General features: G+C 39.3%; 1 protein-coding gene across 9 annotated transcripts in view; it reads right to left on the reverse strand.

Annotated features, from left to right (window-relative positions):
• Window positions 1-2,624: 2,624 nt before the first annotated feature.
• PRPF4B (pre-mRNA processing factor 4B) overlaps window positions 2,625-27,552 on the reverse strand; it is a 28,658-nt gene continuing 3,730 nt past the window's right edge. The window contains exons 2-19 of one of the 9 annotated variants that reach the window (XM_048508426.1): window positions 26,038-27,234; window positions 21,627-21,797; window positions 20,616-20,768; window positions 18,513-18,594; window positions 16,789-16,999; window positions 15,757-15,830; window positions 14,966-15,056; window positions 14,120-14,267; window positions 12,562-12,699; window positions 11,406-11,559; window positions 10,177-10,291; window positions 9,158-9,309; window positions 8,320-8,406; window positions 7,281-7,376; window positions 6,022-6,067; window positions 5,424-5,508; window positions 4,616-4,661; window positions 2,625-3,688 (exon numbers count right to left, since the gene is read on the reverse strand). In XM_048508426.1, coding sequence (XP_048364383.1) covers window positions 6,062-6,067; window positions 7,281-7,376; window positions 8,320-8,406; window positions 9,158-9,309; window positions 10,177-10,291; window positions 11,406-11,559; window positions 12,562-12,699; window positions 14,120-14,267; window positions 14,966-15,056; window positions 15,757-15,830; window positions 16,789-16,999; window positions 18,513-18,594; window positions 20,616-20,768; window positions 21,627-21,797; window positions 26,038-27,234 — 2,875 coding nt within the window. In that variant the 3' untranslated portion in view covers window positions 2,625-3,688; window positions 4,616-4,661; window positions 5,424-5,508; window positions 6,022-6,061. Of the gene's footprint in view, window positions 7,377-8,319; window positions 8,407-9,157; window positions 9,310-10,176; window positions 10,292-11,405; window positions 11,560-12,561; window positions 12,700-14,119; window positions 14,268-14,965; window positions 15,057-15,756; window positions 15,831-16,788; window positions 17,000-18,512; window positions 18,595-20,615; window positions 20,769-21,626; window positions 21,798-26,037; window positions 27,235-27,552 lie in introns of all 9 variants that reach the window. The other 8 variants (XM_048508423.1, XM_048508421.1, XM_048508425.1 and 5 more) reach the window with 8 other exon arrangements.

The raw sequence follows: 27,552 nt of genomic DNA on the forward strand, positions 1-27,552 counted from the left end.
CAAAGACTCACAATGGGGCAAAGCCCAAGTCTGCAGTGGGAAGGGAGAAACTGTCTTTGCCTCTTCTCAGACGGGCGGGCACGAGCAGAACATCAAGTTAGGCGGTAAATCACGAATAGTCATCCCAAGTCAGACATGCAAAACGCTACATTCAATAAGCAATGAAAGGCGTTTAATAGAATCAGAGAAATATAGGGATTAATTTTCAGTGTAAAGAATAACTTTTACACTAAATAGGAAACTTGAATTCTTAGCCAATTACTGGATTGTAAAACTGGTGGTCAATATATTTCATGGGCTTGAAGTGAAATGGTTCCACCTGAAAATTATTACAATGCGCTTGATACCATTTTGCTTTTGACTTGCTCAAAAGTAGAGCTGGGTGGGGGGGGGATGCCATTATACCGCAGGATTCACATCAAAGTTACGGCAACTGGGTCTGAACTTTGTACCTGCTCAAAGCACCTTTCCACAGGTTAACAGCTACAAGGGAAGGTGTCAGCTTCACAGGCACAGTGTAATTTAGGGCCATGAATATGAGGGAAAAGGTTACCAGCTAATACTGCAGCCAGATTTGTACATAGGAGAGATTTGGGAGCTAGACGGTATCTCTTCCTTTTGGGGGTGGAGAAGATGAAATGGCCCACAATGGGAGAAGAATATCTTTAATTTATTCTGTTCTGCTCTTAAGATGTCCATTAAAATGAGAGATGAAAGCCATAAAAACAGTCTTGAGCATTTGCAGCTGAATCCTCAACCTAAAAAACTGAGGTACTGGATGATTTCTGGACACTGTTAACATCAAGAATAGCCTATCCTTTCTCTAACTGCTGTACAGAATATAAACTGCAGTAGGGAAAGCGATTAAGTTATATCACTTTTCATTTCCATCTTAGCTAAGACCGCTGCCTTCTTTTGTTCATTACATGTATAATTTATATGTAACCTGAACTCTTGACCACACCCAATCCAGTCATGCTTATCCAAGAGAAGAGAGCATTATAGCAGGGCTCCCAAACCATATTTGAGCTTATGGGCACATCCACAAAATAGCTCCACTGGAGGTGGAACTGCCCATAAAATAGCTGCAGAAGCTCACCTTCAGTCACACAGTGAAGATCCTTGTCCTGTAGTGACAGCTGTTGGCAAAACAACATTTTTAAAAATCTGCACAGCCAATCAAATGTCCAGTGTCCAATCAGAAGCCCTGTAGGGCAAAAGTATCACCTAACCCTGCCCACATTCTAAAAACACTTGGTGGGCACTAAGAAAGGTGCTAGCAGGTGCCATGACACCCAGGGGCATCATGTTTGTGGACTTCTGATCTACAGAGCCCTTCAACGCCAGAGTACACCAATACGTGTATGCAGGTTCCTGTAGTAGCTAGTGAGCGTGAAGTAGAAGAGTTTGGATTTATACCACACCTTTTCTCTCCCGTAAAGTGACTCAAGGTGGCTTACAAACTCCTTTCCTCTTCCCACAACAGACACTTTGTGAGGTAGGTGGGGCTGAGAGTTTTTTGAAGAATTGTGACTAGCCCAAGGTTTCCCAGCAGGAATGTAGGAGTGCAAAAACACATCTGGTTCACAGATAAGCCTCTGCCACTCAGGTAGAGTGGGGAATCAAACCTGGTTCTCCAGATTAGAATCCACCTGCTCTTAACCACACCACCACTCTGGCTCTCACTGAAGCAGAAAAGGTAAAGATGTGCACCCTTTAAGTAGCACTGCAGTAAAGACGGCTGAAGTGCTATTCCTTCTCCGAGAGATATTCTTTGGAAAGTGGCAATGGAAACACCCAGAAAAATGAAAATAACACAGGCGTAATGGACAGTGGAGCCTCACTAGATCGTGTGGAGACTGCTACAGATCTTTCCAAGTTCCTATATGGACAGAAATGTGGGTGCAAGTAGCGGAGTGGGTCCAATTGTCCTCTAAGTAGCTCTTCCTCCAATGGAAGAACCACTTGTTGGAAGAAGGCTACTTAGACTTAATAATAAAAACCACTTTGCTCAGTGGAGTTTTCCCAGGGTTAATTTAAGAGTGTGTGAAAGCTGACAGAAGTTGGTTAAGATGATCACTTTAACCTGTGGGTATATTTTAGTAAGACGAAAAACAGGAAAACAGCCGGCAGCAGCAACAACAACAAAAGCCAACATAGTCTGCTTTGATTCTGAGGCTCCCACAGATTATCAAATTCCTCTTATCAAATTCCTTACAGGGCAAAAACTTTGCAGACACTTGACAGCAGCATTTGACAGAGCCAACCTAGATGTAACAGCACAGAGGGTGCCTTTGCCATTTAAGAGATGAAATTCCTTCGTTACAAAAACTGTGGCGGCCCAATCTAGATCCGGACTGGCATAGTGAGGAATATGTGTTCTGCCCCCCTTCCCTACAGCATTGGGGCTCTTGAAAACAGCACAGGGGCAGAGGACACAAGTAGCCCTCAGTCGTGCCCCTGATGAGGATCTTCCCCACAGTAGCATTTGCAAATGGGGAATTTCATCCCTGAAATAGCAGAAGCTTCCCTAGGATGGATTTGAGGACACCATCCCATGTAGTTTGGCTCTGAGCCTAAACTGGAAGAAAGACAGTTATCAGAATAAAAAGAAGAGCCTTGTAATCTGTTAAAGATTAATTTATTGCAGCATAATTTTGAATAAAGACTATTCCATCAGATACATGAAGTGTTACCCTCAGATGGCAGATGAGCACACACAAGTACATAGAAAACAGGTTTGGAAACAATGGTGATAAAAGGCCATGAAATGATAAAGGTTCTGTCTGTGTTACCAGAATGGTGTCACGAAGAGTGCAGAAAGATTTAGGTAGAAGTCTTGCTTGATAACGAGCTTTGGATCATTTTCCGTTAACTCAGAAAATGGGTGACATTCATATAAGCTTGCAAGAAAAAGTCTCCCAGTTTGTTATCATCAGTAAGTACTCTGTGCTCTCCCTTCACGTAACCAGCACATATTGTTTATACATGAGTTTCGTGTCAATATAATCCAAACAATGAATGGATGAATGAATGCTTTCACAAAAAAAGCAATTTACTTGAGAAAGCAAGATCTAAGGAGAAAAAACACCCACCTAACTATTAATGATTGCCTTGAATCAGAAATCCCCTTATGGTAACACCTGCAAAACTGTTCTGAGGAAAAACAAATAAGAACTAAATCATATGTTTTTAAGATATACAAATGTGACCCCAAAACCACAAGTGTCACCTAAACATTTATGGATAACAACTGCCTTAAGAATAGTTAAAGTGCACTCATGAATTAAACTAAATTATCAACTCAGTTTTGGAGCAGGAGATAAAGATTAAATTATTACTGTTCTGCTGCAATGCCTCCTTCACGAGAGGAAAGCAGAGCCAAAGAAACAGTAAATTAATACAGTGACCTTCTTTTGAACCAAACACTAAATTGTCTGGGTGTCTAATGTTTAACAGGGTTTTTTTAAACCGAATCAACTTCATAGAAATTACAAGTAAATGTTAACAGATGATTTCCAAAGGTATTTTTATTATCTTGCAGGAAATTACCACTTTACATTTTGTTACACAAGGTTACATTACAGCTTGCCAAAGATACCAGCGTTCGGTATTTTCATAGACTGATCTGCCTCTTGAGCACGTCAATCCATGCAAATGTTTTCTCACAGGTTTTCTGCCACTTACCCTACACAGGGAGGGAAACACATCGTTAGCAAAGGAAAGTGATAAAGCCACATCAGATTTACCAAAATCATAAACAAAAAACCATTTATGGCATGTCAACCTACACTGTAGCACAAAAACAGTGATGAACATATAGGTTCCAAAAAAGAATTCCCATAACGCATTTCCTAACCTGCTGCATCATTATAAAAGCAGGATATTCGCTTGACTGACCAGTGCCAATGCATAGATCTCTTTTTTTCTGGGGTTTGCACATCTCAACCTTAGTACAACAGATGCTATGATGGTCCAAAAAAATCTGTATTCCACTCAGTGTAAAGTTTACAGAGAACAGCATGGGAGAAAAACACAGCACCATCCAGCCGCCTCTTACCAAATAATGGATTTGGATGAGACTTACACAGACCTAATTTAGGCAGATCTACATAGTCTCTGCTGGCTTTCAGGCACACAACCCCACAGCCAATCTGTGCTGTCAAAAAGCGAAAAGGGTCTGAAGAATCTAGGCCCACCTGACAAATCCACAGCAATATTAATATTTATTCTGCATAAATTATGGATACTCTTAAGCAACGAAGGCTGCTCTATTTCATACTTCTTTTTTTAAAAGAGCACATTAGCGATCCTATTGGTCTATTTTACCCTAATGTTTGGTTGATCTTTGCCAAGGAGATAAAATATAATAATACAATATTTAAAACATCCTACCTCAATTTTATCACAACAAAAATCACATCACTCAAAAAACAAAACAGACAACATTTTACATGTTTTTTAAAAAAATGCCACATTAGTGCTACGCTAAAACCTGCCAGTGTGGCAAGGGTATAATTGGCACCTAAATCTGAGTGCTGTGAACTGGGGGGAAAAAAAACCCGGACATAACTAAATGGAAGAATGTTTTTCATATCTTTTATAGAACAGAAACCTTTGTTCATGTCTTCTGGTTGCCATCATCTTCCTTTGAACGGCACCTACAACACAAAGAACAAGTAAACAAGCAACTCCTTGCTTTTCTTGAGAAGGGCTTAAAATTATGTAACCATAAGGCACGCTGCTGCTACTGGAGTTGACAAGACCAGCTCTTTTCACTATTTGTGTAACAGTGATGGAGGCGACAGAACTTTACAACATCTGTGTCAGACTGCCACGAGATGTGCAAGTTAGGTTGAAAGGGTCACCAAAGCTCTGCACATTACTTTTGTGTGCAAATAACTATCAAGTAATCTACTTCTTCGAGTGGCAATGCTGCATTCTGCCTCCTGCACGGACAAGAAACATTTTAAGTAAGTTGAGAGAGAAATACATTTACTACTTATAAAGTAACATTAAAATGAAGAGGAGGAGACAGAGCAGAAGGTCCAAAACAGGCAGGTAACATCACCCACCTTTTGTCTCCTTTGTGGTTCACTATGTTGTCACAGTGGAGAGCATCTCATGAGGAGCATTCCACAAGCAATATAACTAACTGCACTGAACTGTGCACACTGGAAGCAACTACATGCCTAAATGGGTTAAAAATCCTATTTAGGGGGCTTTTACAAAGCACCTGTGACTGTGGCTTCATATAGCTGTGGAAATATACACAAAATGTACAAGCACAAAATTGATCACTTTTTACCCAAGAACTGGACCGGCAATCATGATATCACTGATTTGGGGATCCTCGTGATGAACAACAAACTACCATTTACATTGCTGCTAAAGTTTTATCTACACATGCTGTCAGAAATAACCTTGTTAGGAAGGTGAAGTTGGTGTCTCAGCAAACCAGACCCCCTGGAGTAGGCGTTGAGTGGCCTGTGACTTGCTTTCCTTTGTCTCTCAGCACCATCAAAAAGGAAAAGTAAGAAAAACAGCACAAACATTAGTTAAAACCTGTATCCAATCCCAAAATGTACAGGAATAAATTTCATTATAATGAAAGCAGACAGTATCTGTAGGGTGCTGGGGGAAATGGGGTTATTTACACTACGAAGTCAGTAATTAGTCTAATATTTTCAAAGGACTGTATCTTTTAGTAACTGATTTAATTAATGGGCTATCAAACATGAAGATTTCTTCTTATGGATTACCTGAGTCGGGAACACTGGAGACAAAAAAAAATCTTTTAAAAATGGCTACCAATGCCTTGTTCACAAAAGACTTTATTATCTAATGATGCATACTGAAAACATACAGAAATCTGCATGGTCCACTTTACATGCAGCAGAACAATCTTCACTTCACAATAAGTGAATGTCAACTGTTTTATGCAAGAGACAACACTTTAAAGTCACATTTCTTAAAGAAAATTTCATTTACAAAAGAAATAAAAGGTAAAGAAGCAATTACCGCTTTTAAAAAGCAGCTGCTTTGTTCAAGAGTGGAAGGTTTATGCCTGTATTGAAAGACAACATGATCACAAATAATGAAAACAGTGAACAAATTAAAAAAAAAACACCTTTAGCATAAAGCAGTACACTTTCAAATGACATACAAATAGCTAAAAAGTTTATTATGATGTTTTCTATCTGGCCATGAGATAACTTTTGGAATCGGAGTTCAATATTCGCTGTTAGTAAATGAAAACTCTTTTCTTAGCTCTGGGTCTATGCCGTAGTGAACTGTATTTAACAAAATGTATATAAAGTCTATATATATATAGAGCAAGCTGATTTTTTTTTAAAAAATGAAGGTAATAAACAGTACACTGAAGGCGCTCTCTCCATCAAGTGCACACTCGCCCAATTTTTTTAAAAATGTGATGATCAAACAGAAGTGGGAATTATGCCAGTTGTAATGCCAGAAAACAAAAAACAAGTTCATTTCTCAAACATGCAGGAAATTCTGCTACAAAGCTATTGACCCTCATTTGTCAGTTGCCCCAGTACAGAAACTTAAACACCAGTGATGTTGATGGTTTAGCTTACCTTCAGTGTACTGAAAGTTGTACACAACCTGCTTTAAAAGAGGAGACCATCCCTGCGGGCAGGCTCAAGAAGGAACAAGACCCCCTTCGGCACTGACTACACCAAGGGCATGCTGCTGTGGCCTGCACGCACACACACCTAGGAAAACGTAATATAAACAGCATTTATGCTGGCCATTTTGCAGAGACAAAAATGAAGCCAAATCTGCTAAAAAACAAAATCAACCACCCAGTCTGATCTTTCTTAACAGATTTCGTGTTTGACAGAATGCGTGTGTTTGGTGTGTTTATAGGAACTGCAACCATAGGCATTAGCGTTGTACTTCTGTGCAGTGTTGGCAATTGAAACGGTTCTACGGTGGAAAAAAAAAATCTTCACAGGAGAGACAAACAGATTTACTCTAACATTTCTAAAAGAAATATCAGCCTTGATGTTAATTCAAATATACCATTCTTCCTCAACTCTGCAGGGAAATTATTATTTATATGTTCTATGTACACTTATAAACTGCTGTGAAATCTCATCAGTCTTTGTATATTAACTATTCAAACCCTTTGAACTTCTTCACTGGATTTAAATTTTCTCCTGGATGAAGGCATGCTGCAGAGCCTGGTTGATACTAATCCGTTTAGCTGGGTCTAACATAAGGATCTGGTCCAATAAGTCCTTCAGTTGGTGAACCTTTTTACGCTGGTCTTCAGGGAGGCGCTGGCACCCAATTAAATCTGCTAGTAGATCCTTCGTGGGATTGATGGTGCTCATGACAGTTACTTTTTCCTAGAAAGACAACAGAATCAAGCGCTTAATTTCAAAACCAATAAGAACAGTAACAAGGCTCCACCAATTTTTAGTTAGTGGCGGGATCTCTCCATCTTTTTCACAGGACAGCTCATTTAAGAGCCAAATGCAATGCCCCTGCTACATTTTATAGGACCCTAACTAGAGAATTACAACAAGGTCATCCTGAGTTCAGCCAGCTCCACTCCAGAAACCTCTAGCCTAGCCACTGATGGGTACTGCCTTGAACTTCATCTTGAGGTCTTTCACACTAACAAGCTATTTTGGGGGTAGTCATGGAAGTGTGTGGAAGAATTACAATCCTAAGCTCTCCCCTGCCCTGGGACAGAATTTTAAGGGATTCAGTGGACTGAAACAGGAGGCGATAAATATGAGAGTCCCATTCCATAATTTCTCACAGGCATCCAAATTCAAGTCATGCTTGTTTGTCTCCCATCTTCATGTAAGAGTCAAGTGCTATATATCTAGATGAGGGAATGGGGACCCACCCAGAGAGAAATTATAACCAGTGACCAGACAGGAGGTTAACTGCAAGCCTGAAAGTCAGCTCTAATCAATATACTCCTCCAAACATCTGTTTTTTGCATACTCAGTAAAACATCTGACAATACAAGTGCAATTTTAATATACTGAAATACTCCACAAAATCCATTTCCTGTTTCAGAATTAAATACAGAAACCTTCATGGTCGCGATCTTCTCAGTAACAGTATCGGCACCAATTCTAGAGAAAATGGGTCGCTTTGCCCTATTGATCTCTCAGCTTAATGGACATGCCACTGATTTTCAGAAGTATGTGCTCCAAAACCAGCACTCATACTAACAGTTGTAACTTTTGGCAACAAAAGAGGTGGTAGTACACAACTTTCAATTCTATAAGCAGAAACGTATGGAAAATTTCTAATAGAGTAATTCAGACTTACCCTTTCTGTTACTTTATCTACCTCTATATACATAAAGTTGAGATTTTGATCGAAGTGTTGATCTTTAAACACACCTTTTCGGATCATCTGCCGATAAAGACGACAAACATATGTCTTAAATTTCAGTCATATTTAAGTGTAAATGTTGAAAACCCTAATCCAAAGAGAAAACCTACTAATTTCATTGCGAGACTCATGTAGTAAATTGACAAATGAACCACAATTTCCTCTGTTTAATTAAATCTGTACCCTCTCCTAATGTTAAAAAGTTCAGGATCCTGCAAGAACATTCCACTAATAGAAAGGAGGGGTGATTCTCACCAATACCCCCTTCCTTGCTGCAGACCTCCAGTGCTCCCTGTTGTTACCAGGAGCAATATTTCAGGAATAACTTTGGGTTGTGTCAGAGAATCCCCATTTTGTTGGTATGATTTCTCTTTTTATCCACAGATTTACTACAGGATCTGAGCAATGAGATGTCATGATAAAATAGCTGGGTAATTTAAAAAACACCCCACCCAAAGTCAAAACAAGCTTACAACAAAAGCCTCACATTATTTAAACAAACACCCAGGATTATTTCTTGCATTTCTATCTCGTATCCAGATTGCTGCATCATGGTCCTTCAGACTACAACCTGGGACTGTTCTTCATTGTAGGAGGAAAGTTTTACAGTAAAAATCAGCTCTCTTAACACTTTGCTTTGAAGGGAAGATATAGGTAACAGTTAATTTCAGTGACACTGTCAGTCCACATCCCAAGCATCATGCTGATTCCTACACGGGGGGGGGGGGGGGGTTTTTAAACATACTTCATTAAAAGCACTTCATTTCTTTACCTTGTTTGGCATCTTTCCCTTGAGGTCCATAGCAAGCTTCAACATATGATTATTGGTTTTCCCAGGAAACAATATTTTTCCTGTGTAAAGTTCATACAGTGTACAGCCTACAGACCACATATCTATACCGTAGTCATAGATTTTGCCTATAACTGAAGGAGGAAAACAGTTTCAGAATTAAACTGTTAAAACCACCTATCTAAAGGTCACTAGACATCACTCACACTTGTTTGATCAGATAACAATAAAAAAGAAAAGAATACATGAATGACAGTATCTGGGTCATTCAAGGAAAGAGGGTGCACTTATTTAATCATAATTTATGCCCTTCTGATCCTCAGTCAGGAATCTGCTCATGCTGCATGGCAACTGCATTTACAGCCTTTTCATGTCCACTATGAAAGATGGTGCTCGGGAAGTAGAAAAGGTGGTGGTTACGTACAGTAGAAAATATCCAGTGCAGAAGCATGTACACTATATAATGCACCATTCATTAGATAATATATTAAGTAGACAATTCTAACTGTCCATTCACTTATTAGAGGCCGAATCGTGGTCATCCTCTGATCGCACATGCAGACATTCCACATACAACTCGGTCATTTGATAAACAGAGGGGCGAAGTGATGAAAAGGCTCGAAAGAAGCAAAGATACCGGAGAAGGAAAAGAAGGGCTAGCGGCAAGTGCTAATGGAGAAAACAGGGTGTGTGGGCTGTTGACTGTAAGAGGACCAGGGAAAGCAAGAACGGAGGGAAGTTGTGAATGGCACTCACCCTCCCACTCAGCTGTAGCCTGTCTTTATGTTCATATTTCCGTACACAATCCCACCATTTGGCGGGCATCTCACACTAGTTGACTAGATAACTATAAAAATCTAATTAAGCACCAAGAAACATTATCAGGTATAAAAATTCCACTTTTACAAATACATATATGCTGATCTGCTTCATAGAAGCGGAAATTAATACACAACATTAGAGAACTTGAACACAAACGTTAGCATTTCAGATTAACTTACTAATTTCAGGAGCTCGATAAAATCGACTGACAAGGTATGGCGTGATGTCATTATCAGCTACATGAGAAGCTGATCCGAAGTCACAGAGCTTTAGTATGGTTTTAGATTCATTCACCTAAAAAAAAAGGTTTTATTTCAAGTCATGAACTACAGCTGCAAACCATGTTGATATTATGTTTACTAACAACCAATTCTTAACAGTAAGACTCAGTTTTTTAAGCATTTAAATATATTTGAATTATTGTGTAAATATTTAGCCTTGATATTAAGAGCATTTATAAAAGCAATGGACAAGCACAGATAGAACATCTTAATCTATTTTTTTCCTGAATTGAGTTTTTAAAATATGTCTTCGAGTCAGGATATCTTAAGAACCTCTGTCTACTCATCTCTATTCCTTTTAGTAGCGAAGTAGCTGATGTCAAGGCAATCACTGATGACACTAAAATGGATCAAGTCACAATCACAAAGAAAGCTGTAAGAAAGCCACTGTACTACTTTCCTCAACAACAGATGAGGCAGTTGCGTTGAAATTTCTCCATACAATGCAAATGATCCGTGATAAGCCAGGCTCTATATATTGTAGCACATACTAGAGCAGTCACCATGCAGTAACTGTTCTAATAGCTCAGAACAACCGTCAAAGCTTTAGCTCAAACATTACGTGATGCTACATGAAGAAGCCTCTTTCCCTTTTCCACTCACATACCATGAGCTTTTCAGGTTTTTAGTACACCATGTTTTGCCTTTACATCTGAGGTAGCTTTGCAACACAGGATTTCCAGCTAAGAACAAATCAGTGTCTGGAACCCGGTTTGCAAAGCTAACACAAATCAGTTTGCACGTGCATGCAAGTTACAGTTTGTAGAAAATCTAGAAAGCACTAGGTCACAATTCACAAGTGGAAGAGAAGACAGCAAGCATATCATGTAAATAGGCCACAAGATTCTTAGATTAGCTGCCAAAAGCATGGTTTGACATTATAGTCAAACCTTGCCATCATATAGACCAGCTTCCAGTTAAGTAAATTTATCATTTTGCAGTTTTGAAAACCTGACTAGTTCTTATGTTTTTGCATCTTTCAATATCAATTACTGTTCTAACATGCACTGATATTTTTGTTTTAGTAAAGCAGGGAAACTCTGGAGACATTTAAACAGACTGTAAATGAACATTACTGTATATTTCTTCAAAATCTCTTTTGAGGGCTGTAACTAAATATTACTTACCAAAATATTATCTGGCTTTATATCTGCATGCAAGATGTTACACCTTTTCAGAAGTTTTAATGCCAGAAATAGCTGCTGACTATAGGATCGCACAGCCTTTATATGGAGACCAACATCCTTTCCATACTTCTTTAGAACCTCTCGCAAATTCATACTTTTAAATGATGAAAACAGCCAACAGAAGAGAAGGGGACGTGGGGGAAAGAAACCAGGAATCAACATATGTTACAAATACAGCGGCTTCAGTTCTTTCAAGCAAAAACATTTCATTAGAGGAAGACCTCACAAAGTGGAATTCCAGGAACCAACAATACTCGGCATTATAGGAGATATTATTCATTATTTAGGCCAATCAGGATTATATCCTTTGAACAAGACTGTTTTGAAAAAACAATTTTAAAACAAATTTCAGCCCTCAAATTACTTGTAGTAGACCACCGAAAAGAAAAGTTGACAACTGACAGAATACATATAAAAGTCTGACAGCTGAATACCAGATTGGTGATGGAATCGAGCTTGCTTTAACAACTCTATGAATGTTACTAAGCTACTGCACATTTATTCAAACAGAAAATCAAATAAAACAGGACTGACTCTGTATTGGCAAAGGAAAATTATGTACAAAGGTCCCCACTGAATGCCAGAATGTAACCTCTTCCGAAATGAAAACATAATACCCTGATTTTTATCTTCTGTATCAGAACTTATTCCAATTTCAATGAAACATTACCATCAGTTTTAATTCTCCTACTTCACGTGTACATGTAGGTTAAAACGAAAAATTATATATAAAATTTAACTGTTCAAAAAGCTCCTGAATCTTTGTGTACAAAAATGTAATAGTCCACACAGTATATTTTTATTAGAAATGCTCTATTGTGTTGGCCACAATCTCAGCAATATTCTTCTTTTACAGACCCTGGGATTATTTTCAGTTTTTGAGACGTGAGCTCATTTTACTTATTTTTTTCAATGTACCATTTCATAATATAGGGGAGAATACTACTCATTCTCAAATTTGTATATCAAAAACTGAAGAACCATTTCTGAAACATTCCAAGAAAGGATAATTGGGGGGTGGGAAATGGGCAATAAGAGTAACAAGATAATTTTTATTATTTTAAGGAATACAGCAAATCTACATTTCAAGTCTCACCTGAGTGGTTCAAATACCAGACAGAGGTGCTGCTTGTGATAAAAATGACGGAACAATCGCAAACAATGGAACTTATCGTCTGGGTCTGCATCATTGAGTTTTTTCAAGAATTCTAATTCTTTTAGACCAGTTTTCTGCCTGAAAAGAGATCAATTTAGTGTGAAAAAACAGCCACATAGTCGCCCAAAACCATTATGGGTTGTGAGAAAAACAGCAATAGCAGCAGTATTAAAGCTAAAAGGATCTACAAAGCCTGAAGCCAATAACTACAACTTGCAGGTGACACAATATTCTGAGGATGACTAACATAGGAGGCAACACTGCAGCCACTGAGAATACAGAAACAGACAACTACCTTTCAATTGGCTGATATGAGGTGCTTTCAACTGAACGCAAATGCACAACTTGAACTTGCACCATGTTTTATAGGACTGTGGAAGATTAAGGGACCTAAATTTCAGTCCAGCAGCAACTTAGAGGCAAAAGAGTTTTAGATCAAAGCTCCCTTTGTCAGGTATGAGCAGAAATGGCCATTCCTGAGCTCTTATATTGTGCTCACAAGGCGTATGTGTGTGTCGGGGGTGGGGTGGGGGGTATGTTGCAAAGGAGGGAGTCAGGATGCAATGGCACAATGCAAAATAATCAGCTTGATTAGAACAGGGGAGAAGATCATGGGTGATTCAGGAGGGCATCTTGAACTTAGAAGTACTCTAGTTCTCAGACAAGAACACGCAAGCTATTTTCACCACATTCCTAGCTGTAAATACTAAACTGATAATGCTAAACATTACAGCAAATAGCTCATATTACTATCCTCAAGCGTTCAATTTAAAATTCACAAAGGTTTTCTATTTAGATATTTAACACTGACACTACTGTAGATTGGGAACTCCATGCTATGATCCAGGAGCACTACTAGACTATGGACTGCTTTATCCAGCATGAAAAAAGAGATGGTAAAAAACAAAAAAATGCACACAAACCAGGGGTTACCAGGTGCCCAGGTCAGTTTCATGCCTCTGATGCAAGCCCCACAATCAACCTGAGCACAGCTGAAGGGATACAAGTCCACAGCCACTCATGCCCCAGACATGTATCCATAGACAGTCAACCTGACCCTTCCCCTTTATACACCCTACAGCAGATGGAGTAAGTGGAGCAGAGAAAAGAGGACAAAATAAGCAAGACTTAGTGGTGGAGAGGGAAGAAGGCAGCTACAGAAGAGACAGAGAGGCTGGGTACCAAATAAGCAGGGCACTGGGAGGCCATACTTAATTTTCACAAACATTGGGGCAATGGTCCTTGTTAAATGGGGCAGACCTTAAGCCCCCCCCCCCCCCGCAATGGTTTTTGGTCCAAGGAGCTTACTGATATACAGAAATGTCCCTGTTGTAAACTGTTACATTCTAATCAATGGCAGATATTTTCATCAAGCTGTACTTTATTTGACAAGAGTAGTACATTGTACAAATCTCAGTTGCTGACCCTGGGTATTACTACTAGCCCTAGCACCTAGGTCATGATAACTTACGACAGTTAATAAGTCTTCTTTACTTACATGAGCTCATTGTTCCTGATGATTTTGACAGCCACTTCTTGATTTGCTCTTGCCATATCTCTGGCCCTAACCACATTACTGAAAACTCCTTGGCCAGTATAGCCATATACATTGTAACGTTTATCTAGAACTTCACCAATATTAACACCTAGAAAATAGGAAAAAAGATGACTGTAGAAGAAATTTGCACTGTACACACAAGACAATGGGATAATTAATAAGGGAAAACTTCTTTGTATACAAATACGCAGCGCAGGGGTCTCCAACACAGGTAACCTGCGAGGTATCATAGCTACCCAGCTGGTACTGAGTAGCTCACAGAAAAGATACTCTTTAAATCTCCACGAATGGCTGCAAAATTGGAAACAAACCCACCTTTGCAGCCACACTACAGGGTTAGAGAGCAGTGTCTACCAGGGAGATCTCAGGTAGTGCTCATTTAGAACCTCATTGTTCGGGTTTCAGTTGTATGGAGCATGCTGATGATGTTTATTTCCAGGAAAAAAATACTGAAAGAATGTAAGCTATGCATGAGTTACTTAACAGTGCAACAGAGGATAATAGTCTCATATGTTATTTTAGCTGCAATTGTTAGGATTCTCAATTTTACTGTTTGACTGACAGATAAACCGTTTAATGCGATTCCACAGGTTCATGCTGTGCGCTGCCCTGAAAGCCCTGCAGAATTACATGGTGCAGTCAAAATTCAAGTTTAAAACTTCTATCACATATTTATTTAAGGAGGTGAATTGACAGCACATTTTTCTGCTGGTCTCCTAAACAGAGTTTAATTTAGCAACTGAACCTCAGCACACAATGTACACAAATTGTGGTAGCCATACTCACGATAATATCCTTCCGCATCAGTCCAGTTATCCCTGAGGTTAGGGTTTTCTTTGAAGTCTTTTCCAATGCCAGCAGCCCTAAGGCGTGCGCTCTGAAAGAAAGTAAGAATTCAGCCTTGGGATCCATTATGTAATATGTACTTAATATAATGGTGGGTAGATATCTTTTATGTTGTAATCTTAACTATTTTCTATTACTTCTTTTTTCTGATATGTTTAATATATGTTGAAAAATAATTTAAAACATTAAAAAAAGAGAATTCATCCAGATTCTTAAAAAACTGATCTTGCTTAATGCTTGGCTGTGGAACTAAAAACCTACAAAACTTGATATATTTAACACACAAAATTAAAAAGTATTGATTACATTATATTTCTAAATTCTAGTAAGGCAAATCTGTTCTGGTTGCCAAAGCATGTTTTACTGATCAATGCACTTTAGTTTTATTCACAAATGAAGTCTTATTTATGACAAGAAAGAAGAGACAATGGGCATAGGAAGTCCTGTGCCACAAGAGAAAAAGTATTGTTGTCTATTTCTGACAACATACAAAATGTAGATCTCAAACAGTTGTCTTAATACTTAGATCCACTAAATACTATTCAGTAATACTGGAGTAATAATTCTTAAGATGGTCAAAGAATTGAATCCTAAAAGTAATTGTTAACATTTGAGAAATCTATTCAGTGATCTTTAACAACTTTCTAATAAATGGTTCTTGCTCATTTTCTGGCAAAAATAAATACTTAATAAACAGTATTACAACAATATATTTTTGTGAAACTACCTACATCAAAATATGCAGCAAACATGTCATCAGATTCTGTGAACATGTCAGGTGCTATGATTTTCTTCTGAGATGAACCTTTAAAAAATTTATATTATTAATATTACAAATAGAATGAAGTGAGAAACAAGACAGGTAGCGCAACAGATTTCCATAGACAGAACTTTTATATCATCTTCTGCTTTTCATTATCACCAAAACTGGATGCTTAAGATCTCAAGGTTTTTCTGAGACAAGCATGAGTAAGAGAGGTTAACAGAAACAGAAATTTCATACAATTTATTATTCCATAGTATTGGGGCTCACTGCTAATCCTAAACACTTGTGGACAGAGAAGCAGTGGCGTAGTGGTTAAGAACAGGTGAATCTAATCTGGAGAATCGGGTTCAATTCTCCGCTCTGCTGCTTGAACTGTGGAGGCTTATCTGGTGAACTAGATTAGCTTGTGTACTCCAACACACCCCAGCTGGGTGACCTTGAGCTAGTCAAAGTTCTTTGGAGCTCTCTCAGCCCCACCCACCTCACATGGTGTTTGTTGTGGAGGGGGGAAGGGAAAGGAGATTGTAAGCCCCTTTGAGTCTCCCTACAGAAGAGAAAAAGGGGGGGATATAAATCCAAACTCCTCTTCTTCTTCTACCTATCTTCCACACTTTTATAGGGATTCTGAAACATTCACACGTATCAGGCTTTGCAGAGCTAAGAAAGCACACTGCTAGTTACACTGCACTGTCAAACCCTCGAATGCAAACCTTAAGATAAGAACATAAAATCTCACTACCTCAAGAAGAGCAGAGAAATGTTTTTGAACTATTGCAGTTTATTCAGTCAACTTAACATGTAATATGTTCCAGTGACTCAGCAGGCTAAATCAAAAACTGAACTGATATAATTTAACTAGGCTTTGTCAAATAACTGACACAATCTTCCACAGTGCTTTCAACACAATCATTTATTTGTAGTTGCCAAGTTCTTGTCACACATGACCTTTTGTCACATAATTATTTCTGAATCACACAGAAATACTGCACGTTCTTACCATTATTTTGCTCAACAGCCATGAGGTTGTGCTTGGCTTTCACAGAGGCCTCAAAAGTGTCCACATTTTCCCGCTCGTACTCTTTAACATCTGCAGCTACCCGTTCCAGAATGTCATCAGGCGAATTTGAGCGACTACGAGTACTGCTCTGGGGACTGCTTGGTTCAGATGGCACAGACATGTTACTGTCTTCAGCTAAATACTTGTATTTCTGGGTGGGGAGGGAAAAACTTTGTCATAGTCTCAATATGAGCCAAAGATGAGATTCTCTTAAGTTCTAGAATACTGTATATCAAATGGCTGCCTAATAAATCAATCCTCAGAATGCTGGCAGAGAGCTACTGCTGAATCACCACTTGTGTTAGTTAATACAAGACTGTAATCATGCTGTAGACTGTAACTGCCCAATGTTCTCCTAGTCTGCTCTCTTCAGTTTGCAGTTCCTGCCGAGACATGGGATTCCACAGTTGGAAGTTTGTGGTGGTAATAAAATGTTAGAAAGTTGAACAGCTTCTGGAATTGTATGGCCATGCTTTTATGAGAACTTTCTGACTGATGAGCTACTTGACATTCCAGTTCTTTCCTTGAAATATTACACAGAAATGAACTGTTCTATTAACATGGGCGGGATTGTCTTTGACATCATCTACTCTCCTGTCCTCCTTTCCACTACGACTCTTGCCCTACCATGACTGGAACAAGGCCTCGCATTGAGCTCTACTCCAATTACTCTTGCCAAAGACCACAATGCTTTAATCAGTGATACCAACCCGAGTTTCACTAATTTCATGTAAATAAACAGGTACTAAAAAATGAAACCTATAACGTTAACTAATTAAAAGCCCATATAGCAGAAACAAAAGAAAAGTTATAATCTGTACTGGAGTTCACTCATGAATAACCAAATAAAAGGAGTGCTCCACTCCTACAGTGCTGCTGTAATAACTTTTTAGCGTTCCCTTTAAAGTGACTGCAGCAGTTTCTCCCCTCTTTCATAAGAAGGGGGTATATAGATGCACCTTTATGCTGGACAGGGAGCGACTGTACCAGCACCCTTTCCTCATCTGCCTCTCCTTCCTTCCTACACCCATTCACCCTTGCTCTAGAGTGGAAAGGAACACATTATTGATCCTTTCCCCCTGCCTCAATGATGCTATCAGCCTCTTCCAGAGAAAACATTCAGGTGACTGTATAGATTTCCCCTGCAAAGCAAGTAACAATTTTGGGTGCTGGTGGTAATTTGTTTTGAAGAAAGTTTTCTCCACCTGAACTCTGCAGAAATGCTCTGAGTTGCAGTACATTTTTTTTACAAGCTGCTCTTTTGCGATTAGCTCTGCCCACTGTACTGCCACTGTGGGCTCCACTCGCCAAGCCAACAAGGTGTTACTGATAGATGCCAAGGCTCTTGAAAAAAAAATGAAGTATCTCCCAGAATCATGAAGTCTGCCCTGCCCTGTGGTACAACACTTGGAAGAATTTAATGTATATGTATCTGTATGCATGTATATATAGTTTCTCCATAACCTCTTACACCGGTACTACTAATTTTAGATAAAAACTATTTAAACAGCTAAAAAATCAACCTATGCAATATTTTTATTACATACTCATAACTCCAAAAGTATCTGACAGATTTTGGCAGCATAACAGATGATAATGCTTATTATATTTACTGGAGGGGATCAGACTTTTTAATGAGTAGAGACATAAGCTCCACCAGGTACCTGCACAATTGCTTGTCTCTGTAACCTTCTCTGTTCTATGAGAGCTTCTTCATCTTCTTCTTCAACATCAAAGTCTTCAAGGCTATTGAAAAAGTAATGATTGACATGTTCCACTTTAGTATAGGAATTTATATTTGTTTCCCCCAATTTTAGCATTCCACTAGCTTATCTGTGAAGAAATAAAATTAGCAATACTTTCTGAATGTTTTCATCAAGTCTCAACATGACAAATTTTACTCTTTCTCAAAATACACAAACTGTCTACATTTTGTTTTTTGCTGAAAGGAAATATTGGCCTGAATTTAGTTCAATGGGCAAAGTGTAGACACTGAGCCAACTTCTGAGGGATATGTATACTAAACGAAAGTACTTCACCTCTTTAAAAGCACCTTAGTATTTCAATGCAGAGAATATCCTAAAAAGTATCAAGGGCATCTACAAAAGGCACAAAGCAAATGAAGAAAAATAAACTTAAGTTTTGAATATAATGATTTTGAAAATTCATCCAAGACAGGGTCATCTGGGTTAATACAAAACTTCATTGCCACGACAATTTACTGTAACCATTAGCAAGAAATATTTCATTAAAGTGCCTGGAATTGTTCCTGGAATCCAGCAGAAAGTGCCTGGAATCCAGCAGAAAGAAAACGTTCAGGATACATATCATAATGATGTGTAACTATGATGAAAGCCTACCTATTAACACCCATAATCTTAAACATATTTATTTGGAAATATTGCTCGAGTAGCTCAGCGAGGCCACTTTGCTCTCTCAGTGTTGAAACTCCCGGAGAGGGCAGCCAACCCTACCCGAGGTGAATGGCAAACACAGCTCATCGAGCAAAAAAGAACACCACCACCATTCCTGCCCAGTGTTTGTACTCTAAAGGAGTCAAAGTCCACGGCTCCATGCAGCCAACATGGTCCTTTGCTTGCTGCTGAAGCTCCTGACAAGGGGGAGTGAGAAAGTGGGTCTTACGCAGGTGCTGTAGCTTGTTTTGAGGGAAGCTGCAAATCTGGTGCCCTTTAGGACATCTCAGAGTGCAACATAACTTGAAGTAGTCTAGCTAGCCCTACAGAGTACTTTAGGCAAGACTTTCCCAGAGGTCTTGTGCCTGGAGGAGGAACTGAGGAGGAGGACCCAGGTGTTGTGCAGCCTGAGACAATATACCATCAACAAGCAAAGAACAGAAAACACAATGTGCTGACAATAACCTCGTAATTGGACATAATTAGGTGCCTTGAAAGAAGAGAAAGACATAGCAGCTCGACATGTAAGTGTGGAATTAGCTCATCAACTATCTACAATAATAAGGTCTATTGCTCAGCCCATTTGATTAACCTGCAGTCCCTATTCCCTATGATAACAAAAACTTTTACTGTATTCCAAAAATGTCAGTGAAATTGACTTCCAAATCAGTATTCTCAGGAACATGATCAAAACCTCCTAGTTTAAAGAAATAAGCCAGCAGTGGCCAGGATCCAAAATCAGAAAGGTAGTTCCATGAGGCTGGAGAGAGATTCCCTCAAAGCAAAGCCCCTCATACCATAAGACAGTCCCTTAAGTAAACTGAGTTTGCTAGCAGGGAAAGAAAAATGTCTTTTCCTTTAAGGCTTCCCACTGGATCTTCAAAGGGTACCTCAGTGTCTTCTAAGGTTGTTACTGCAACTCAAATTGATACTTCAACGATAGCAACTTGCTTTCTGCCATCACCTGTTTTTTTTTAAAATCATCTGTACAAGTGAAAGCATTACTATTAATTTGTGGAGGGGCAACCATCAAGTTGGGATTTATTTGGAAAAGTTGGATTTTTTCCTACGAATGCTGAGATTTCACTGGATTTCTAGCATTTAATATTTTGAATGGATTTTGCTATCCACTTAAAGGCCACAGTATTAGACATAGTAATATCTATTAGACTTGTCTCATCCTGACTGTGGTACATTATTGAACAGATACAATCAATTTTAATTCAATATAAATATTAAGACTTGCCCTGATATGAAAATACTGATGGATTTACGAATACTTTGATTACATTCATTTGCTTATACTACTGTACCTTTAGAAGATATCACCAAGTATTTAATTTTAAATCATACTTTTCATCTGATGAAGAATCTTGCTCAGCTTTCATTCCTTCAGAAAGACTTCCTTTAAATTTATCTTCTATTTTGCTCCTACTCCTCCGTCTATGGCCACCCCGTGACCTGGATCTCCTCCTAAGACGAGATCTACTTCGTCGACCTCTATCTCTGAAAAGTGGGGAAACAATATTTTAAAAAGAACTATCAAAAGGCACAAAATTATCTTTCATGTGAACTGTCAAACTTAGTTTTATATGACAATATTACTTTAAATTACTTATCTGTTCCATATTGGGATAAAAATTGTTCAGCAAAGCATAACATTTTGGGGAGGGGTTGTCAAATCACAGATGACATGGTGACCCCATAGATTTCTCAAGGCAAGAGGAGGAGGTTTGCCATTGCCTGCCTCTGCGTCACAAACCTGGTATTCCTTGGAGGTCTCCCAGCCAAATACTAGCCAGAGCCAGGGAACAACTATGATATAAAACACTAAAGGATCAACAAGATAGAATCCCTATAATGGATGCTAATAGGCAACAGCCAGCAGAAACCCAAGGTAAAGTAATAAACATAGACACTTTACTATATGAAGTAAAGGTTAAGACAATTAAGACACTGGACTAACACAAAGGTCCAACACAAGGATTAGAGCCCTCAGGGGTTATAGAGTCCCATCTGTATGATTGCAAATCCCTACAGAGTTGTGTATAGACTTCTAACAGAAATACAAAGAAAGCTTTCCCTCTATCCTTTTACAGACTCTTGAGAGGAACAACGGAACAGTGCGGAAAGGTCACTCAGCAGTGAAGGTAATCCATTTTTAGCTCAAGCAAGTTCAGAGACCATCCTTACAAAACCTTGCCTTTTCAAGGCGAGTGATTAAGCAAAGATAATTTGCCATGGCCTTCCACTGCAGAGTCTTTCTTAGTGGTTTCCCACCCAAGTACTGCTCAGCTTCCAAGACAGGATGAGACTGGCCTATATTATACCATTCCACATCCCCTCCTGTATCAGTATCCATACCTCCTCCTAGGAGATCGACTACGCCTTCTTGGAGACCGGCTACGGCGAAGAGGTGAACGAGATCGTCGCCTAATGGGAGATCTGGATCTTCTTCTGGATGGGGACCACCTAGGTGGGCTGGCATCTTTTGATCTTTCACGTCTAGAGAGGATATCATCTCTAGTTCGTGTTCTTGAAGTAAGAACAAATAAGGTAAAAATAAAATTATTAGTTACAGAAATTTATTAGTTACCTTGAAACGTTATGCTGAAGCTAAAAAAAGCAATGTATCACATTGATTTACACAACTGAAACATATTTCAGAACTGCTAGTCTTTGCTTCCTAGTTGCAGAAATATGCACCTTGTTTATTAATATCTCAGCAGGTATAGGAATATAACTTCAAGTCTTCTTTTTTAACAGAGGTAACAAATCTATTTCAATTGACTCCATTAATAGTTTAATTGATTTAATTAAGAGAATTCAGATCTTGAGCATATTCATTACATTTTATTGTTAAAAGATATTTGGACAAGTCAACCACAACGTGGAAGCTCAGAATTCTAAAATAATATATCAACACTGGAAAAAAGTAATCAAATCTGTATAATTACTGTAGCATGTATATTTTCTAATTGGAAAAATTGTTTCTTACATTAGCATTGCTTTTTTAAAAAAGGTAATGCAAGCTTTTTCAGCATAGATATAAAAAAGATTCACACTATCCACAGAACAAGGGGAATTGTGTAACTCAAATACAAAACCTGAAAAATCTGAACAAAATGGCTAGCACTTGAAGGACAGAATAACTTAATTTACTAATTCAGCAATGTGATCAGCATCTACAACAGGACTATAATACATATCATGCTCCTTCAACATCAATAACACATCATTTGTGTCATACAGGCAAGAGTTTCTAATCTAGTGTTAAAACGCACAAACGAGAGGCCAGATTCCAGCATAAGTTTGGTGCAGATGCTGTCTGATTTGAACTGGTGCAAATGCTGTCTGATTTGAACTGTATGAAAATTCATACAAAAATTGTATGAATCAACAATTGCATTGTTGTTATGGGAGTATCTTGATGCACTTGAAAAACACCACAATCCCACAAGCCACTGAAGATTCTATAAAGCCAGACTTATACCAGAATCTGGCCGCTTGTTCGTGGGTCCTTCGACTGCTAGTTATTTTTGTGCAAACTGTTCAGGTTTTGTAGATGTAAAAACAACCTGTCTTGAATGGACTTGGTAGATGCAATCCTTTGTAGGATTTCATCCTTTCTGCAGGACAATCCTCACAGTACTCCTTTCTACAGCAAGCAACAATTCCCCTTGGCAAACTGCTTCAATGAATTTCTTGTTGCTGAACACAGGTGTGCATACAGTGGGGCACGGGGTAGCAATAAGAGACAAGAAACAGTTTCTTCATTTTTTTCTTCATTCCTTGGGGGGGAGAGGGCGGGGAATGGAAAGGCACCCCTCCCACACATCTAGGCTGGCTGGTCACGATCCTTTACCTGGGAGTTAGTTTGGTTGGTGGCAATGGGTGTCGCTTCTGAGGAAACCCTCTGAGGGGCGTGACGCAGCTATTCAAAGTATGTCACGGTTGCTGTACTGAGCTTACTCCTGAGTAATGCGTGCCTGGTTTTCTTAACTGTAACCGCAGTATTCAGGGAATCTAGGGTGCCTGGCCCCTCCCTCCCGTCCCTTGCATGTCGCCCCTCACTCTCTTCCCTCCCTCACTTCTCTTCCCTTGCATGCCACCCCTCCCCCTCCCTCCCCTTTCCTCCGCTAGGGTGGGTGGGTCATATCAAGATGCTGGGCCCCTTGCCTCCCCTCCCTTGCATGTCACCCCTCACTCTCTCCCCTCTCTTATTTCTCTTCCCTTGATTGCCTCCCCCTCCCTCCCTTTCCTCTCCCTCCCTTCCCTTGCATGCCACCCCTCCCTCCCTTTCCTCTCCCTCACGTGTATGTGTGTGTGTATGTGTTTCACTTCCACTCGAGTTACTGCCTATGTACTGTTTTCACTGCTCATATCTGGCCATCTGAGTGAACATTCTAAGCAGCACGAACATTCTAAGGGTGACAGTTACACACAGGCAGCTGCATGTCCTTCACCATGGAGCACCAGGAAAAAGGTGTTTTACCTGGGCCAGGTGTGAAATTTCAGGTATGTGAACATCTAAAAACACTCTCACCTGGCTGACTATAGTGCTTGGGAATTTTCAGAGGAATTGGCCTAGCAGTTACTGAGTTATACTACCACTAACAAAAACAATGTTAGCTTTTTATATGTATAGATATATTTACATTATACATTTTGATCTATTTGATCTATTGTAATAATATACTTTACATTAAACACAGTGGTCTAATCTATAACTGCTAATTAAAGACGGCTTCAAAATTGGTAGTAATTTTATATTTTGATTTTACTGCTAGTAAGTACATAAAAATAGAAAGTGTCTTACAAGCAATTCTTATTTTATTTGTATTCCGATTAATTCATACTGTGTAAAATCAAAAGCATGTAATAGTACATAAACATGAAATTATGAAGGCAAATTAACCATCTCAAGGCCAATGATTATCCTTCCTTCTCAGACTACCGCGTAGTTTAGGATAACTGCATTCCAAATATGTCTGTAAGTATTCTTGGCAGCCCAATCCAGGGGGGCGGGGGGAGGTGAGGACGAGAGTGAACCAGCTCTTTGATTGGTCACAACCACACCAATATGTTGCATATTGGTCCACCCCAGTGGCATAAGTGGCAGTTATACCAGTGGGGAGAGCAAACAGGGAGGCTGGCAGGCGCCACTGTATTCTGTGGCACCCAACCCAGAACAGCCTGTCCCCTATAGTGCTGTGCCAGCCTAAAGTTGGATGCTGGGGGCAGATTAAGGGGCAGCTGGGGGCGGATTGGGGCATTCCTGGGGATGGAGCCAATTTTAGTAGGCTTGCACTGGGCTTTTGGGCTTAACAATGCTCCCAGTGCAGACCTTGGGCTTACACTACCTGAAAGGATGGTATAAGTCCATTTTGGGCTATGGGAGTTTCTCCCTCAGGAATTAAGCAGCCCTTACTATATAGTTTTGTTCAGTAAGGCAGCATGCGAAAAAGGAAATACTGGTAAACAAATCTTGTCCCAACCTTGCTAAAATATATGAATTCTAAGAAAATAGATTAATTGGCCTTTTCCACTCAGTCCTAGGATCTTTCCCGAAAGCTGTAGAGTCACAGGACTTCATTACTTTCCACCTTTGTCATAAATTACTTGAAACTAGAGGCTTCTTAACACTGTGAGCCTCCAGATGTTAAGAGTTCTCAGACCTTGTTCTCTACTACATAATCTAAATAGGATGTGTAACCTGAGGTAATAGTTACAGCAGTTCTCCCTTTCACCAAAGGGAATTCTGCCCAGAGATTAGTCCCTATTCACACGGAATATAGTCCTCCTTGGAAGAATAATTGTTCTCCTTAGAAGAATAATTACCTTTGGGCTCTATCTGAGAAGCCTTGCTGTGTCTCCACTTCAGAGTTTTTCCCCCAAAGAAAACCAAAATTCCCATGTGTTGATTGCTATTAAGGAATGGTAGTCTAGACCAGACCACCCACTCTCTGTCCAACACCTTCCCTCAGTAAAATTAGCACTTCCTTCAGAGTAGAGATACTCTCTCAACTTCTGCCTCCAAAGCTAATCTCTCCAACTGTTTTTTTCTTCTTTGGTTTCAATACCAGCAACTGATTCACTGGCACTCTCAACTCTAGCCAATCGGAAGTTAGATCTTGTTTCCTTCTCTAACTCTTTTCATATGTTGGCTCTTGTTTTTTATTTTTTATTTATTTATACTTTAGGCTTATATACCGCCCCACCTTAGAATCCTGTTGAGGAGTCGTGTGGCGTAGTGGTGCTTTGAACTGCCACTCACATAGTCAGGAGTTTGAGCCCCCTAAGGGTTAGATATCCTGGCAGCTGGCTCATGGTCAACTCAGCCAGTCATCCATTTCTTGGTCAGTAAATGAGTACCTAGCTCATAGCTAAGGGGTAAAGAATAGCTGGGGAAAGCAATGGCAAACTACCCCACAAAGAGGTTGTGCCTATAAAGTCACTGCTTGAAGTGGTACCCCAGGGTCAAACACGACTGAAGGGGAAACTTTACCTTTTTAGAGTCCTGTTATCTGTCACAGGGGTTTTTGAGGGGGTTAGGATTTTCTGATACCTATATTTTAAATAAGTTTCTGAAACCCCAGTTTTAGCTTTTCCTACAGGTACCTTAAGGGGCAGTGAGGTCATCTGGGAACTTCTTTTGTTGTTTTTAAATTGGGGTACTTCTAATGATGATTTGCAATCTACCTGGTGGCATGTTCGAACCAAAGCTATAAATATTTAAATAAATAAAATAAATACAATTTAATAATAAAATTACCTTGGTGAGGAAAACCGCCTCCTTTCTGATTCTCTTCTTTTTCTCTCTACTGACCTGCTCTTTGCTCTCCTACCTGGAGATCTGTTTCGAGATGGTGATTTACTCTGCTTAGACCGGCGATCATTAACAAGAGGCGATCTGCTGCGTCTTGGCTTCTCACGCAGTTTTGGAGACAAACTTCTCCCTTTAGGGCTGCGGCCTGGTCTCCTACTAGGAGACCTGTTTTCTTTCCCTGATGAAGCATCTTTAGAAGGAGACTTAGTAGGTTTCTTTTCTTTATCAGTCTCCAGTCTCCTGGATTTTCGATCTTTGGACCTTGATCGTCTGTCTTTGGATTTGCTTCTTAGTTCTACTGGAGATTTGGATTTTTTGCCACGATCTCTACTTTTACTTTCACTGACAATTGGAGATTTTTTATGATCTCTTGATTTACTCTTCTCTTCCACTTTAGTCTTTTCCTCAGGAGGAGATCTGGATTTCCTATTTTTCTCTTGAGAGCGCCTTTTAAGAGTTGGAGATTTTGACTTTCCTACGAGGTCTTGTGACTTGGTTTTTTTAGATGGGCTTTTGGATTTTCTTCTTTCTTTTGACTTACTTCTAGTTGTTTTCTCTTTGATCCCATCAACTCCTGACTTACTTTTCTTTTTATCAGATCTGTGTCGAGTCCGTTCTTTTGATTTACTTCTACTCCGTTTCTTTGAAATAGTTTTGTCTGCAATCTCCTGTTTTCCCTTAATGCTGGAGGATTTAGTTGCAGATCTAGTTCCATTTCTAACCTTGTCATTGATCTCTCCCTCTTCTTCAGAACCTGACTCATAACCTTGCAATATTAATCCCATCCCAGACTGAACTTTTCCTTCCATTAACTCATTTTCAAGTTCAGCCTTTAGCAATGCTCGTTGTTTTTCCAAGTCTTCCAGAGGGGCTAAGAAATCAATTTTAGTTCTTTTTGTTGGCCCGTCTTCTTTATCAGAGGCATCAGCAACCTCCTTCCGTTTATGTTTCTTATGCTTGTGTCTATGTTTATGCTTTTTGTCTTTATCGTCCTCTGAAGAATGTTTGTGTTTCTTATGTTTTCCTCTGTGTTTATGTTTCTTTTTTTTATGTCTGCTATGCTTGTTTTGAAGTGGTTCAGCTTCTGAAATGTCCCCATTTTCTTCATTGGCACTTCGCTCTGAAATCTCAGCATCTTCAATTCTGTGAAAGTGTTAAAAGAACAGATCAGACATTAAATACGCTATTCAAAATTAACAGGACAGTAATTGCCTCATATTCTCCATTTTAGGCTTGCTTATAAAATTGTAATATGGTTTTAATTGTAAGCCACCTTGAGCAGGCCTCTGAAGAGGCAACAAATAAACATCCTATCCTAAATAAGTTAAAAAATGGATGCAGAACATGCTTAATTTGCACTCATACAGAAAGTCAGAGACATTCCTTTTGATTTGTGTAAGCAACAAGAAGCCTCACATAGCCAAGTTATGACAAGCCAGTAAACATTCCATATATTCTATT

Source organism: Sphaerodactylus townsendi, linkage group LG09 (assembly GCF_021028975.2).
Source record: "Sphaerodactylus townsendi isolate TG3544 linkage group LG09, MPM_Stown_v2.3, whole genome shotgun sequence".
Taxonomy (NCBI): domain Eukaryota; kingdom Metazoa; phylum Chordata; class Lepidosauria; order Squamata; family Sphaerodactylidae; genus Sphaerodactylus; species Sphaerodactylus townsendi.